Source organism: Callospermophilus lateralis, chromosome 11 (assembly GCF_048772815.1).
Source record: "Callospermophilus lateralis isolate mCalLat2 chromosome 11, mCalLat2.hap1, whole genome shotgun sequence".
NCBI lineage: Eukaryota > Metazoa > Chordata > Mammalia > Rodentia > Sciuridae > Callospermophilus > Callospermophilus lateralis.
Window position 1 is genome coordinate 21,795,876 of NC_135315.1, and position 17,285 is coordinate 21,813,160.

The 17,285-nt window shown below is 39.2% G+C and overlaps 1 protein-coding gene across 5 annotated transcripts in view; it reads right to left on the bottom strand.

Moving 5' to 3' along the window:
• The window catches only part of Wipf2 (WAS/WASL interacting protein family member 2), a 50,169-nt gene that overhangs the window by 13,661 nt on the left and 19,223 nt on the right, over window positions 1–17,285 (bottom strand). For all 5 annotated transcript variants that reach the window (XR_013092676.2, XM_076870260.2, XM_076870261.2 and 2 more), the window contains 4 exons: window positions 16,643–16,774; window positions 6,223–6,355; window positions 5,403–5,519; window positions 3,772–4,428 (listed from right to left, as the gene is read on the bottom strand). Coding sequence is in view for 4 of the 5 variants with exons in the window: in XM_076870260.2 (XP_076726375.1) it covers window positions 3,772–4,428; window positions 5,403–5,519; window positions 6,223–6,355; window positions 16,643–16,705 (970 nt within the window). In the remaining variant the exon portion in view is untranslated. The remainder of the gene's footprint in view (window positions 1–3,771; window positions 4,429–5,402; window positions 5,520–6,222; window positions 6,356–16,642; window positions 16,775–17,285) is intronic.

The window sequence follows — 17,285 nt, forward strand, 5'->3', positions numbered from 1 at the left end:
TTGTCTATAACTAAAAAAATAAAATAGATAAAAAAAGAACTGCTATTCTGGTTACTGATGAGACATAAGCCAAGGCCTCTCCCAGTCCAACATTGGTAATGGCTAACTAGACAGAAGAACAAAGATCATAATTTCAAAATTTTCCAAACAAAGCACATAGAACTGAGATGTGAGAAGCAAGATGTTTATAGACTATTCAAACCAAATAGAAATTGTGTTTTTCTCTGCTTCTCTCCTGGATGGGTTTGAACAATAACAAGCTTTTTCCAAATAAAGTGTCTTTTAAAAAAATCATTAAATTAAAAAAAAAAAATAGGCCAGATATGGTGGCACACACCTGAAAGCCCAAGAACTCAGGAGGCTAGAGTATAAGGATTGCAAGTTCTAGGCCAGCCTCAACAACTTAGCAAGACCCAGTCTTAAATTTTCAAAAAAGGGCTAGGGATGCAGCTCACTGGTAGAGTGCCCCTGGGTTCAACCCCCAGTATCTCTCACACACACACACACACAAAATAATAATAATTAATTAAACCTGAACTTCTTAGAATCAAGGGCCGCCTTAGGACTATATCCTTGTGGCAAAAACTAGGGAAATATGGGTCAAAAACGTACAGACTACTGTTTGGCCTTTATTAGATTGCCAACTCCTAAAGTACAAATCTGTATGTACCTAACTAAACAGCAGCACAGGTTAATGAACTTTTGCTTTTTTTTTTTTTTTTTTGTACCAGGGATTGAACCCGGGGCACTTAACCACATCCCCAGCCCTTTTTATGTTTTATTTTGAGATAGGGTCTTGCTAAGTTGCTCAGGGCCTCACTAAATTGCTGAGGCTGGTTTTAAACTTTCCATCCTCCTGCCTCAACATTCCAAGTAGCTAGGATTACAGACGTACGCCACCATGCCTGGCTTAATGGGCTTATAATGCATACTTCTTGAAGACAAGACTTTTGTTGTTGAAACAGTATCTTACTATGCTGCCCAAGCTGGACTCAAACTCCTGGGCTCAAGAGATCTTTCTGCCTCAGTCTCCTGAGTAACTTAGACTACAGACATATGATACCATGCCCAATGACAATTTCTTAATCAACATTCTATACACATAAAGATTAATATATATACACAAAGAGCTTAACAGACACTTTTGGGAGGAATGGGTTCAAAGTCCAATAACATAGGAATACAGCTTTATATACCCACACCCCACTCTCCCTTACAATCACACATGCCCAAAAAATGCCAACACTGGTTACATACAATTCTGAACCTTATTCTGTACCTGCAAATGCATAGCTGAACACACACCATGTTGATTACTCTTACTTAAAACATATGGCCCCTAATCTGAAGTAGGCCTTTTACGTTTTAGCTACCCAAGAATGCTAGTCCATTCAACTCCCATGTTCCAGATGACCATTTCATGTCTTTTCTCTCTATCCTCAAACTGTCCTCTCCTTCCCTATCACTTACAGCTGATGTTCTTCACTGTGAAAACAAGCAAATTAGAAGAAACTTCACAAGCTCCTACTACTGCACTACTTGTTCTCTTGTTTCTATGGAAGACCCCTTACCTATAGATCAGATCCCATTTCCTCCTGTCTCCTCAAAGACTATTCAGGTAAATTGTTCCCACTCTGCTGGTTTGTTGGTTTGTTTGTTTTGGTCCTCTGATACTAAGACCAATGTCAGTTCTCAGCCTCCAACTTACCAGACTCTTCAACAGCACTGAAAAGAGGTGCTCACTTTACCTTGAGGTTTTTCCATCACTCTCTTGGTTTTTTCTCCCTCCTTCCTCATTAGAGGACTTTTATTTCCTCTGCTGGGTTTGCTTCATCTCTAACATAGGAGGCCCCAGCCACAGACATTTACTATATATAACTACCTCCTTAGGTGATATCATCAAGCATGTGGTTTTTGATGCCATTCAGATTAACCTCTCTAGCCCAGATCTCTCCCCTAAACTTTAAAGTGTCATTCAATCACCAATTCACTCTCTCTCCTTGGATGTCTAATAGGCATCTCAAACTTATTTAATGCCAAAAACCAAACAGCACTCCTCTCCCAAATCTGCTACTGTCTTACCTACCAGCCCAATTTATTCCAACAGCCTCCTGAGTGGTCTCCTTTTTGCCACCTCAATCTTCCTACAGTCTGTTCTCAACACAGAAGCTAGTGGTCTCATTAAATGGAAAATCAAATAAATACTACTTCTCTGTTAACCCCCGCCCCCCAGTAGCTAGCTCCCCATCACAGAGTTCAGTCCAAACTCTTCACAAAGTCCTACAATGTTCTCTCAGGGAAATCTAGTTTTCACTCCTGCCACTCTTCCCCTTACTCCTTCTCATCCTGTCAAAATAACCTCCCTACTGTCCCCAAAATGAGTCCACTCCTGCCACTCTTCCCCTTACTCCTTCTCATCCTGTCAAAATGACCTCCCTACTGTCCCCAAAATGAGTCAAAAATACTACTTTAAAAAAATAAATAAAAAAGAACAGTCATGCCTTGAGGCCTCTTCCCTTGTCCCCATTGCCTGCAATGGTTATACTCTTCAGAGAGTTTAAGCTTACCCATCATTATTTCAGGTCTTTGCCAAATAGTCACTATTTAAAAAATAAAAAGAGTTGGAGATGTGGCTCAGTGGTTAAGAACCCGAATTCAATTCCCCAGTACCAAAAAATAAATAAATAAATAAATAAAGTGCTGAATGCAGTGGCACATGCCTGTAATCCCAGCAATTCAGGAAGCTAAGGCAGGAAGATCACAAGTTTGAGATCAGTGTCAGCCACTTAGCAAAACTCTATCTCAAAATGAAAAACAAAAAAGGCTAGAAATGTGGCTCAGCGGTAAAACACCCCTGGGTTGAATTCCCAATACCAAAAAACAAAAACTAAAAAAACAAAACAAAACAAAAAAACCACATTGTATTAGTAAGGCTTTGTCCTGACTCTACCTACTCCTCCTCCATCTCAAAGTATTTCCTCATTTCCACCCTCATATTTCTTCTCTCCTTTGTGTTTCTCCAAAGTAGACCATGTACTATCTATTTGTTTTACTACTTTATCCAGAACAAGAATTTTTTATCTTTTCTATTTACTCATGTTTCCCTAACAACAGAGTCTGTCATATAAAACCGCTCTCAAAGCTGAGTGCAGTGCCCCATGCCTGTAATTCCAGTGTCTCAGGAGGCTGAGGCAGGAGGATCACACAAGTTCAAAGCTGGCCTCAGCAACTTAGTGAGGCTCTAAGCAATTTTCCATAACCCTGTATCAAAAAACAAAACAAAAAACAAAAAACAGGCTGGGAGGCTGGGGTTGTAGCTCAGTGGTATAGCGCTTGCCTAGCATGTATGAGGCACTGGGTTTGATCCCCAGCACCATATAAAAATAATAAATAAACAAACAAAATAAAGGTATTTAAAAAAAAATTACACCATGTTTAAAAAAAAAAAAAAACAGGCTGGGGATATGGCTCAGTGGTTAAGCATCCCTGGGTTCAATCCCAGGTACCAAAAAAATGGCTCTCAATAATACAAGTGTATGAATTATTCTTCTCCTCAATCACTGAAAGGATACTCTGAGGAAAAAAAGGTGAAAAGAAAAAATCATGAAAGGAAATAAAGGGGTTTCCATGCTGGGGATGTGGCTCAAGCAGTAGCGCGCTCGCCTGGCGTGCGTGAGGCCCGGGTTCGATCCTCAGCACCACATACAAACAAAGATGTTGTGTCTGCCAAAAACTAAAAAATAAATATTAAAGGGGTTTCCAAACACTTACCTGCTCCTCTACTAGGAGGGTCTCGAGCTGGAGGAGGAGGCCTATTACTCAATAAAGAGGGAGATGCTGAGGTGGGTGGAGGAGGTGCTAGGCCTCTGACAGGCCCGGGTGTCTTCCTATGTAAAGAATTGTGTCTCTGAGGCAGCTCAGGGGCTGATTCATTAGTGGGACTAGAAGGTCCATTGGGGACCCCGGGAGGTTGGCGGTAAGGCGGCGGAGGAGGAGCCAGAGATTGGCCACTTGGTCCTGTTCTGATATTTACAGGGGAAGGAGGTGGTTTGACTGGAGGGGGAGCAGGAGGGCCCTCTCGGCCAGGGTGGAGCCTTTGTCCAGGTGTCGGTGGCAAGGGTTTCTCTCGGTTGTAGGCTGGGGCTTTGTTGCTGTGCATAGGCAGAGGTGTAGGGGGTGCGTTGGCACGACGCCCTGGAGGTGGTGGGGGGGGCGCGGAGGAGCTGTGCTTCATGCCTGTACTGCTGGTGGTGTTGGGCCGAGAAAGGTCTGGTAAAGAGGGTCTCTGCATCCGGGGCAGTTCTGGGAGGGAGGCTCGGCCACTGTCTGTATCATCTTGCGGACGTCCACTGGCTGTAGATACTGGAGGCCTTGGGGCAGCAGCTCTAGAACTGGGGACTTGTAGCGCTGGCTTACCAGCTATGTTCTCTACAAATACATCAGACAACACTGGGTCAACAGAGCAAGGTATCTATTAGACAGTATCTCTACTTCACCTGCCTCCTCAGTGCAACCTTCATGATTCTGGAATTCGTTTTGTTTGTGGTGTTGAGAGTCAAACCCAGGGCTTGACAAATATAAAGCCTCCCTCTATCACTGAGCTACTTCCCAGACTTAGTTCTGAGTTTTTATTTGATTTTTGGCTCAGAATCATTTAAAAATTTTTGCTGATATGAGCCGAATAATTTTTTTGATTTTATTTTTAGTTGGCAAATAATAACTATACATACTTATGGGGTATAAAAAGTGATATATACTCTGTGGAAGGATTAAATCAAGCTGATTAACAAACCTAGCATGTCAAATATTTATTTCTTCACAGTAATAACATTTGAAATCACTCTTTCAGCAATTCTGAAATATATATTATTATTCACTATAATTACCATGCTATATAATAGATTACTAAAATGTATTTTTCCTGTCTAACTGAAACTCTCTACTCTTTGATCAATATCTCTGTCCTTATCCCCCTTTGATCAATATCCTCTGTCCTTACCCGAGCTACTAGTAACCAACATTGTATTCTCAACTTCCACATTCAATTATTTTAGATTCTAAGTGAGATCATACAGTGTTCGCCTTTCTGTGTCTATCTGGCTTATTTCACTTAAAATACTGTCCTCCTAGCTTATTTATTGTGGCTCAGTGGTATAGGAATTATAGGCATGACAGAATTTCCTTCTATTTAAATGCCGAATAGTATTCTTTTGTATATCTATCACATTTTCTTTACCTAAGTTGAATACATTTTTATGTAACCTCTCAAATTTTGTTTATCCTGTAACTACTCCTCTGTTCCCACCTCAACCACGTCCTCAACTCCAGATGACCTACTTGGGACAAGTCAGAAATTAACAAATGCACTTTAGAAATCTCCTAAGAAAGTATTTATCAGATACCTGAACCGTCCTTGGCTCCCACAGGGCGGAGCTTCGGCACTCCTCCTTGGAAGAGACCTCCCTTGGGTTGCAGGGCAGCAGCTCCAGAGCCGTAACCACCACTGCTTCCTCTGGGCTCTGGAAAGCATACCATTAAGTTTTCATGTCATATGTTCTGTGCTTGATGACCAGTCAACCCCGGGACAAATCCCTCCTCTATTTGGGCTTTAATTTGCAAACAAACCAATCTTGTTTTGTTTTGTTTTGTTTTGTTTTGTTTTTTGCCTTTTCATTTAAAAAAGCTAGACCTTTCTACTCCACAGCTTCAAATGGGGATGGAACGCTTCACTGTGATGAAAGAGAAAAAAACAAAAGGAACAAGGAGCCATTCTTCTCTTACTTAGGGTGAAGTGATAACAAGTGGGATAAAGAAACGTTCAACAGAGTTCTCTGGGCTCTCCTTTCCAAACCCCAGATGTAAGAGAGCTAACAGTTCAAGGAAACTCTCCAGAGGACTACAGGAATGGAAACTTGTAGCAATTATAAAATCATGTTTGGTTTCAGTCAAGAGGTTTCTAGGAATGTAGTAGTCTCCTCAAAGAACAGCCAAAGATGTGTCCCAACAACCATTAGAAGGTGGGAGTCTTAACTTGGAGAATACTTGTCAAGGGTCAGGAAGAAACTTCTAAAGTATTCAAATGAGCAAACAGGAAGAGCCAATGGAAGTCCCAGGACAAAAGTTTCTCACCCAAGACTCAATAATAAAAATGACAGCCCAGATAAATCTCCAAGTCAATTCTGGAATCCTCGGGTCTCACTAGGAAATGAAGCTTAGACTCACTCTCGAGGACAGGAGCACTCCGATCATTAATGTTGGTCACCTTCTTCAGTTTGGTCCCTTTGCAAATGTCCTGTAAGAGGGCACCTCTTCCCCGCTGCTCATCTCTACTCAGCTTGGGAGGGTCTATGTTTGCCTGGAGGAAGAGGGAAATAAAATGTTTACCTAAACAGTTCCCTTCATCACAAGCTCAAGATAAATGACCTAAGTGAAACTGGATTCCATAAGAGGCCTGTGTGACCCAATCACACATATGTCCCAAATGGCCATATCAATGTGCCAGTCTTTTTTCTCCTATTCTAAACTTTTGTGAAGAGTATAGATCTCTTCCTACTCATAAGTTTCAGACAGAAGGCCTGCACTAATATTATCCATACGCTAGGTTTTGTGCATTGACCACTCTATACATATCACCATCACCAAGGCAAACATTTGAGTCCCAGAAATTGTGCTAAGCATATTGTCTATATTATCTCATTGAAACCTAGAAATATTCCTATGAGAAAGGTATTATTATCATTATCCCCCACTTGGAAAGTGTGGACCAGAAGCTGAATAGCTTCTTAAGACAGTACAACTTTGCAAATGGTAAAGCAAAAATCTAAACCCCAATGGTGACCACAAAGCTCATCTTATCTCTACTAACATATCCTGTTGTCTCCATCTTACTTCAGTTTATACTCTAAACAATATTATAGAATGGATAATAATATTCCCATTCCAAAGAAGAGAAAATAAAGGTTTAGGAAAGTAATGTCACATGATTAGTAAACAGAACCAAGATTTAAAGGTCCTTGCCTTGTCTACTCTCCCAATTGAAACTTTCAACACCATGTATTTTTTCAGGTAATTTATTTTCCTCTTAAATGTCAATTCCCAGAGAGCTATGCTTAGCCTCCATCTAAATGTTTCTGAGCAAGCTCATCTAATGGTTTGCATACAACATGTAAGCCCAAAAATCTCACATCTTTTTTTTCTTGTCCCCCATGCCTATGATCTGAGCTTCATATCCATATATATGCACCAAAGACTATAGGACATCTCCAAATGAATATTCTACTTGTAAATATAACACATCAATAACGATATTCCTGAATAGGAAGACCCAATATTATACATGTGTTAAATCTTAACATAATTTGTAAGCTTAGAACTTTTTAAACTAAACAAATTGAATTTTTAAGAAAATAGGACTTATGACTGGGTGCAATGGCATATGCCTGTAATCCCAGTGGCTTGGGAGGCTGAGGTAGAAAGATCCTGAGTTCAAAGCCAGCCTCAGCAAAAGTGAGGTGCTAAGCAACTCAGTGAGACCCTGTCTCTAAATAAAATACAACATAGGGCACTTGCCTGGCATATGTGAGGCACTGCATTCATTTCTCAGCACCACATACAATAAAATAAAAGGTCTATCAACAACTAAATACACACACACACACACACACACACACACACACACACACATATATATATATATATATATATATAAACAATATAGATAGGGCTGGGGATGTGGCTCAGTGGTCGAGTGTCCCTGAGTTCAATACCCGGTACTCCCCTCGACCCCCGGCCAAAAAAAATAGGACGTGTGCCACCAAAAGTCAAGAGTAACAACAGGAGTACAGGGACAGAGCTAATAAATGCAATAAAATATGAAATTCATAAGCAGATCCAGGTCAATGTAAGAAATAAGAATAGGCTGGGAATATAGCTCAGTTGGTAGAGTGTCTGCCTTGCATGCACAAGGCCCTGGGTCCAATCTCCACAACCACAAAAAAAAAAAAAAAAAAAAAAAAGAAAGAAAGAAGAAAATGGTGCATGCCCATAATCCCAGCTAAAACAGAGAGAGCAAGACAGGAGGATCACCAGTTCAAGGCAAGACCCTGTCTCAAAATAAAAAGGAGTGAGGATGTAGCTAAGTAACAAAGAAAGTGCCCCTGGGTTTAAACCCCAGTACATCTAAAATAAAATGGTAATAATAAAGGCTGGAGGGGCTGAGTTGTGACTCAGTGGTAGAACGCTTGCCTAGCACATGTGAGGCCCTGGATTCAAACATCAGCACCACATAAAATAAAATGAATAAAATAAAGCTATTAAAAAAAAAAAAAAGGCTGGGGATATGGCTCAGTGATAGAGAGCTTGCTATAATGAGGCTCTTGGTTCAATACCCAGTACTTGAAGAATAAAAGTATATTTCTTCAGTGCAGAATAGATAGATTACTAAATATACAGTGGATGACAACTTTTTATAAAGTTAAATTCCTAGTTGAATTATAAAATTTAAGTGTAAAAAACAAAACCATATATGTACTGTACGGAGAAAATAGGTAAATGGAAGGACCTTCTAAACATGACAACTAAAATATAGGAAAAGACTGACAGAATTACTTATTACAAATTATTTATTTAGGAATATAGGCAGATGACAAACTGGGAGGAAAAGATATCTGGGACAAATGTAATATATGATAAACACAAAAGTAATATCCTACCTATGGAGCTTTACCATATAATGACGACTTAAAAATCAACAGGAAAATAAGCAAAGAACATAGCCAATACTTCACAAAAGAAATCAAATAACCACCAATACAAACAAAAAATATATAGTATTAAAAAAGAATGCATGCTAAAACAGAGTATCATTAGTTGCCTATTAAACTGGTAAAGATTACATCATTACTAAAAAGACTACAAGCTTCACGAAGGCAGGGACCACTGCTCACTGCAGTACACGCCTGGTACACTGAGCTCAAAAAAAATGTGTATAATGAAGAAGTACCATATGGTGGTCATAAATATTCAGAGAAACAAGCACTCACACCATGTGGGGCAAGATAAATTGGTATAATCTTTTTAAAAAGTAATTTCACAATATGTATCAAAAGCCTTAAGAAAGTCTAGCACAAGAATTCTACTTCTTGAAATTAATTTTACAGTCAGGCACAGTGTCACATAGCTGTAATCCCAGCGTCTCGGGAGGCCAGGAAGCTGAAATAGGAGGACTGAAATAGGAGGATTGAAATAGGAGGCCAGGGCTGATGTTGTAGCTCAGTGATAGAATGCTTGCCTAACGTGTGAGGCATTGGGTTTGATTCTTAGCAGCACATAAAAATAAGAACAAAAAACTAAATAAAAAGAAAGTTTGAGGCCGGCCTTAGCAACCCAGCAAGATCCCTAAGCAACTTATCAAGACTTTGTCTCAACCAAAACAAAACAAAACAGACTAGGTGCAATGGTGCACACCTGAATCCCAGCAGCTCAGGAGGCTGAGGCAGAAGGATGAGTTCAAAGCCAGCCTCAGGAATGTCAAGGTGCTAAGCAGTTGGGTGAGACCTTACTCTAAATACAATACAAAACAGGGCTGGGGACGCAGCTCAGTGGTTGAGTGCTCCTGAGTTCAATCCCCACAGTACTCGCCCCCCCCCCCCAAAACACAAAGCAAAACAAAACAAAAAATGGGCTGGAAATGTGGTTCAGTGGTTAAATGCCCCTGAGTTCAACCCCCCAGTACAAAATAATAATAATTATTATTGTACTTTTATAAAATATTTTTTAGATGTTGATGAACCTTAATTTTATTCATTTATTTATATGCAATGCTGAGAATCGAACCCAGTGCCTCACACATGCTAGGCAAGCACTCTACCACTGAGCAGTGATCCCAGCCCAATTGTATTTTTTTTAAACAGGTTCACTATTAGTGTAACTTCTTATTTTTTAAATTTATTTAGGTAATTTTTGGTTTTTTTATTGTTCTTTTTCTTTTTTTTGGATTGAACCCAATCCAAAAAACTCACTTAACCACTGAGCCACATTCCCAGCCACCCCCTTTTTTAGTTGTAGATGGACACAATATCTTTATTTTGTTTATTTATTTATATGTGGTACTGATGATAAAATCCAGTGCCTCTCAGAGCTAGGCAAGCACGCTACCACTGAGCCACAACCCCAGCCCCATCCTTTTTTTTTTTTTTTTTTTAATTTAGAGACAGGATCTCACTGAGTTGCTAAGTGCCTTGCTAAGTTGCTGAGACTGTTTTTGAACTCCCAATCCTCCAGTCTCAGCCTCCCAAGCTGCTGGGATTATAGGTGAATGTCATGGCACCCAGCCTAACTTTTATTTATTTATTTATTTTTTTAGACTTTTTTTTTTTTTTTTTTTTTTTTAGTTGTAGTTGGACACAATACCTTTATTTTATTTATTTATTTTTATGTGGTGCTGAGGATGGAACCCAGCACCTTGCATGTGCTAGGCAAGTGCTCTACCACTGAGCCACAACCCCAGCCCCAGGAATTAGTTTTGAGGCGGGGGGGGGAGACGCAAGGCTACTAATTGCAATAAATTATTTATAACAGCATATAACTGAAAATAATATAAAAGTTCAACAAAAAGGAACAATGAAAATATAACTATACAATGGAGTACCAGTTAAGCTCTTAAAGATGTAGAACTATCTGTCTCAGCAGTAAACATTTTGACACAATCATAAAAATATTACAAAACAATAGTGTTACTCCAGTTTTCTCTTCTATAAAACAGGAAAAACAATAGAACCTGTCACACAGGTAGTTTTGGGAATTAAATGAGGTGCCACTTTTTTCTTTTCTTTTTTTCGATGTGGTGCTAGAGATTGAACCCAAGGCCTCACACATCATTAGGCAAGTGCTCTCTACCTCTTAGCTACATTCCTAGTGAGATTAAACTTTTATTTATTACTTTTTGGAGGGATACTAGGGATTGAACCTATGCACACTTAACCAGTAAACCATATCCCCAGCCCTTTTTTTTTATTTTTTGTTTTGAGACAGAGTCTTGCTGAGGCTGGCTTTGGACTTGTGATTCTCCTGCCTCAGCCTCCTTAGCTATGAGGTCACACTTTTAAAAAGATTGTTAGTACAGTGCTTAGTGTATATAGTAAAAGCTCAATAAACAATATATAGTGTAGGAGGAAAAAAGGTATACACAGAAAATTTCTGCAAGTATATACTGTACAATGATATACTACTGAAGATTATTATCATGCAATAATTCTTGGTTTTCTTGTATTTTCTAATTTTCCTATAGTAAATATAAAACACAATGTTAACAAAAGTTAATCATAGTTTGGCATTTTTTACTTTTATTAGTATTTCCTAATTTTATACAAACTTTTTTGGGGGGAGAGGTAATAGGGATTGAATCCAGGGACTCACTCATGTACAGAATTCATTTCTAGGCCTTTTTATTTTGAGACAGAATCCTACTAAGATGCCCAGATTGGCCTTGAATTTGAATTTGCAATCCTTTCTCAAGACTCTAGAGTTGTTGGGATTACATGTTTGTGCCATTGTACCCAGCTCCACAATCACATTACAATAACAGTTTTGAAAATACTATTACTCAATACCCCCAAAAATGACACTATTAAACATTTAAGGACATGAGAAGCCATTCATACCATTCACAATATAGTAATAAAAAAAAACAGATTAGAAATCAGTATGTGTAGTATGCACAGCCTCTTTTTTTTTTTTAAGTAGAAGGGAAAGAAGAAGGGGGAGATATACATAAAACCATTATGAAGACTGGATTATAAGCTGGGTGCAGTTGTGCACACCTGCAATCTCAGCAGCTCAGGAGGCTGAAGCAGAAGGATTTCGAGTTCAAAGCCAGACTCAGCAATGGCAAGGTGTTAAACAACTCAGTGAGACCCTGTCTCTAAATAATTAAATACAAAATGTGGCTCAGTGGCTGAGTGCCCGAGTTCAATCCCTGATAAGGGGGGAGATTGGATTATGAATGGCTATTCCTTTTTCCTTATCCACAGTTTCTAAATTTTTAAATGTATCTCCCCCCCCATTCCAGTTTTAGGGACTGAACTCAGGGGTGCTCTATCACTGAGCTGTGTCCCCAGCCCTTTTCATTTCTCATTTTTATTTATTTATTTTTGGGGGGTCAGGGATTGAATTCCAAGGGACTCAACCATTGAGCCACATTTCCAGCCCTATTTTGTATTTTATTTAGAGACAGGATCCCACTGAGTTGCTTAGCACCTTGCTTTTGGCTTAGGCTTTTTTTTTTTTTAACTTTTTTTTTTTTTTAAAAGAGAGAGCGGGACAGAGAGAGAGAGAGAGAGAGAGAGAGAGAGAGAGAGAGAGAATTTTTCAATATTTATTTTCTAGTTATCGGCAGACACAACATCTTCGTTGGTATGTGGTGCTGAGGATCGAACCCGGGCCGCACGCACACCAGGCGAGCGCGCTACCGCTTGAGCCACATCCCCAGCCGGGCTTAGGCTTTCTTTGAACTTGCAATCCTCCTGCCTCAGCCTTTTGAGCTGCTGGGAACAGGTGTGTGCCAACACACTGGCTTATTTTTTATTTTGAGGCTGGGTCTCTAAGTTGTTTAAGGCCTCTTTAAATTGCCCAGTCTGGGCTTTACTTGTGAATCTCTTGCCTCAACCTCTGAGACCCTGGGATTATAGGTATGCATTACACCCAGCTGAACATATTACTTTTGTAAAGAAAATATTATTATTAAACTTGTCCAAAACTGAGCTCTTTCACAAACATAATTATTTTTTAAATAAAACCATCAATCTAGCTCCCAAATCTCTCAAATCTCCTTCCTCTTTCTGTCACCAAACTCTTCACAATTTTACTCTCTAGGCTGGGGTTGTAGCACGGTGGTAGAGTGCTTGCCTAGCTTGTGTGTGGCAATGGGTTCAATCCTCAACACCCCATAAAAAAATAAATAAAATAAAGGCATTGTGTCCATCTATAACTAAAAAGAAATATTTTTAAAAAACATTTCACTTTCTAGGACTGGGGTTGTGGCTCAGCAATGGAGGACTCGCCTAGCATGTGCAGGGCCCTGGGTTCGATCCTCAGCACCACATAAAAATAAAATTGGGGTGTTGTGTCCAACTACAATAAACAAAATTTTAAAAAAAAAATTTACTTTCTAAATCATGACCACTCTTCATCCTCACTGCTTTAGTCCAGACCCTCAGATTTTTTTTTAGTTATAATTTTTTATTTTTTATTTTTTTTTTAGTTATAGGCACAATACCTCTATTTTATTTATTTTTATGTGGTGCTGAGAACCAAACCCGGGGCCTCACACATGCTAAGCAAGCACTCTACTACTAAGCTACAATTGGAGCCCCCAGAACCTCAATTTTTAATAACAATAGTCTTTTGTGGAGTCCCAACCCCCAATCCACTTCCACACTGTAAGAGTGACCTTTCTAATACAAACTGAACAGGTTGCTCCAGTTGTTGAAATACTTTAACAAGTTCCCATTATCACAAGAGAAAAATCCAAACCCTCAGCCTCTCTAGCTTCATCTCCTATCACATCATCTCAAGTAATAATCTAAACCTCCATACGCTTTCTCACAAATAACCATCCTTTCACATTCTGCTTTAAGTGACTTTCTTCTATTTTCTGACTAAAATCTGCTCACTTCAGACTCAGTTCAAGCATTACCTCTCCTCAGGGCCTTTGCCTCCCCTTCCTCCTCCCACTATGCCACAGTAGCTCTTAATGGGCTTGCATACAAAATTTCACCTCAAATGAAGTTCATATACATCCTAAGAAGATGTCTGAAAACCAGAGGTTATGGGGAAAATAAGTACAAGCTGGCAGATCTAAACTCTAGTCCTACTTCTGAGACCAATCTAATTAAACAAGTCACTTTCCCCTTCTCACTCCCTACTTTTCTTGAACTGTATCCCAGTCTTTTTTTTTTTTTTTTTTTTTTTTTTGTGGTGCTGGGGATTGAACCCAGGGCCTTGTGCATGCGAGGCAAGCACTCTACCAACTGAGCTATATCCCCAGCCCCTCAGCCCTTTCTACTTTGAGACAGAGTCTCATTAAGTTACCCAAGCTGGCCTCAAATTAAGCAAGTCACTTTTCCTCTTCAAGACACAATTTCTTACCTATTAAATACCTAATTATATAAATAATTATTTGCGCACACATATGCATATGTATATATATATATTATGTACACACACACCTATGGACCATTTTTGTCAGAAGTTACTTTTACTTGTAAATTTTACTAAAATGAGAAGGCACAGATTCCTTCCCTTTTTTTTTTTTTTTGGTACCAGGGATTGAACTCAGGGGCACTTAACCACTGAGCCACATCCCCAGCCCTATTTTTTGTATTTTTATTAGAGGCAGGGTCTCACTGAGTTAAGGGCCTTGCTGTTGCTGAGGCTGGCTTTGAACTCACGATCCTCCTATCTCAGCCTCCCAAACCACTGGGATTTAGGGGTACGCCACCGCAACTGGCCCCTTTTTCTTTTTGAGACTGAGTATCACTAAATTGCTAAGGTTGGCCTTAAACTTGTGATCCTCGTCTCAGTCCCTCCCAAGCCACTGAGATTATCCAGCTACAGATTCCCTCTTTATTATGTGATACCAGGAGGTTTCACAGCCCAGGTAAGATTAGAGTGGCTGCCTCCCTATTTTTTTTCCTCCCATTATTGAAACTTTGTATTCTTACCAATCAATTCCATAAGCTTCTTTCTTTTTTCCCCATTACTAAGGACTAAACCCAGAGTAAGATGTTTAACCACTGAACTACATTCCCAGCCCTTTCTAATTTTCATTCTTTTTTTTAAATTAAACTTAGCAAATATCAACATTTTATTTTCTATTAATTCTTATTTTATCATCAGGCATATAGAAAGTCTATTAAGAACTTATTAAAAATATTCACTGAATTAATAACTTTCATTTTAACAGATATACCTATTGTGTTTCTTTTTTTTATTTCATACATGACAAATGGTGGAATGCATTACATTCTTAATGATCCATTCACAGCACAATTTTTCATAACTGTATATAAAGTATGTTCACAGCAAATTATGCCATTATACATGAGCTCTTTTTTTTTTTTTGCATTACAATTCTTAATACACCTTTATACCACAATTTATCATATCTCTTGTTTGTATATAAGATATGTTGACACCAAATTCACATCTTCATACATGTATTTTGTATAATGATGACCATCCCCTTCCACCATCCTTGCTATTCTCCTTCCTTTTCCCTCCCACCCCTATTCCCTATCTAGAGGTAATCTTTAATTTCCATTCTGAGGCAGCAATCTCACTAAATTGTGGAGGCTAGGCTTGAACTTTCTTTCTTTCTTTCTTTCTTTTTTTTTTTTTTAAGAATTTTTAGTGTAGGGGCTGGAGTCGTAGCTCAGCAGTACAGTGTTTGCCATGTATGTGTGAGGCACTGCGTTCGATTCCCAGCACCACATATAAATAAGCAAATAAAAAATAAGGGTTCATCAAACAACTTAAAAAATATTTTAAAAAAATTTAGTGTAGATGGACACAATTTATTTTATTTCTTTATTTATTTTTATGTGGTGCTGAGGATCAAACCCAGTGCCTCACATGTGCTAGGCAAGTGCTCTATCACTGAGCCACAATCCCAGCCCTGGGCTTGAACTTTCAATCTTCCTTCCTCAACCTCCTGAGTATCTGGGATTATAGGCCTGAGCCACCATTCCCAGCTTCCTTCCTTTTTTTTAGAAAATTTTATTTATTTAATTTTATTGATTAATTGATAGGCACTTGGAATTGAACCCAGGGCCAGGGGTGCTTTATCACTGAGCTACATTCCCAGCCCTTCTTTTTTTTTTTTTTTGGTACCGGGGATTGAACTCAGGAGCACTCAACCACTGAGCTACATCCCCAGCCCTATTTTGTATTTTATTTAGAGACAAGGTCTCACTGAGTTGCTTAGCACCTCTCTTTTGCTGAGGCTGGCTTTGAACACGCAATCCTCCTGCCTCAGCCTCTTAAATCACTGGGATTACAGGCGTGTGCCACCAGGGCCGGCTCCTTCCTTTCTTAATAGGGTGTAAGACATGAAATGTTTGACTTTAAAATGAACTGTCTCAGGGCAGAAAAGGAAAAAATGAATTTGTAGCAAGAAACAACCAAGAATCTACATAAAATCCCTGTCTCTTTTCTCAGGGATACCAAAGAAATGACACAATCTCCTTTGAAAAGCAAATAATTCAGGAAGAAACACAAGTTCCTAATCCAATGCAACCAGTTCAAATTTCCATTTAGAATGAACCAGGACAAGGAAATAAAACATGCCATTACGGTAATAAATGGACCTCTTCAGAAATCATGAGTCTAAATGATGAGGACCGACAATATTGGTTCTCCATTTTCCCATACCAAATGTCATGATTATACTATGTCTATACAAGGAATTCCTGAGTATCTATGAATACTAGGACCAAAAATCTGGGATGTTAAAAACAGAATTAAAGGGCAAGCTCAAAATAACATTGGTATAGGCAGGAAAATCGAATTTTTAACCAATTTTTAACCAAGGCCATCAATCTGTTTACTTAAAGGTTTGGAGATAGACTAGTAGAAGACTACCTACCTGATTAAAAGTGGGAGGGGGAGGAGGGCCAGGAGGGGGAGGAGGGGGAGGAGGAATTGGCATCCTTGCCCTGCTCCCTGTTGGCACTGCTCTCTCTCCGTGTTTATTTGCAGCTTTAGGTCACTCATATACCTGTAAATGAAATAGATAACCATAAGAATTACTTTTCCATTAAAGACACTGAGGAGTCTCGCACACTTTAAGAGAACTAGAGGACTAGGCATGGCACTAGAGAGACTAAGCACCTCATATTCTAGATGTGATGTAATACAGTCCAGAGCTTGGTAAACATTCTTGATAAAAGGCCAGATAAAAACATTTTAGGCAACAGTCTCTGTTGCATATTATTTTTCCTTTGTTTTGTTAACCTTTCTTTCTGTTTCTTTCTTTTTTTTTTTTTTTTTTTGAGGTGCTGGGGACTGAACCCAGAGCCTCGTGCATGCTGAGGAAGAACTCTCTCGACCTCTGAGGCACAACGAAGCCCGTTCCCTTCTTTTTTTTTTAAATGAATAAGTATTTATTTATTTATTACCAGGGATTGAACCTAGGGGAGCTTAATCACTGAGCTCTTTTGAGACAGGGTCTCACTAAGTTACTTAGGGCCTCACTAAGTTGCTGAGGCTGGCTTTGAACATGAGATCCT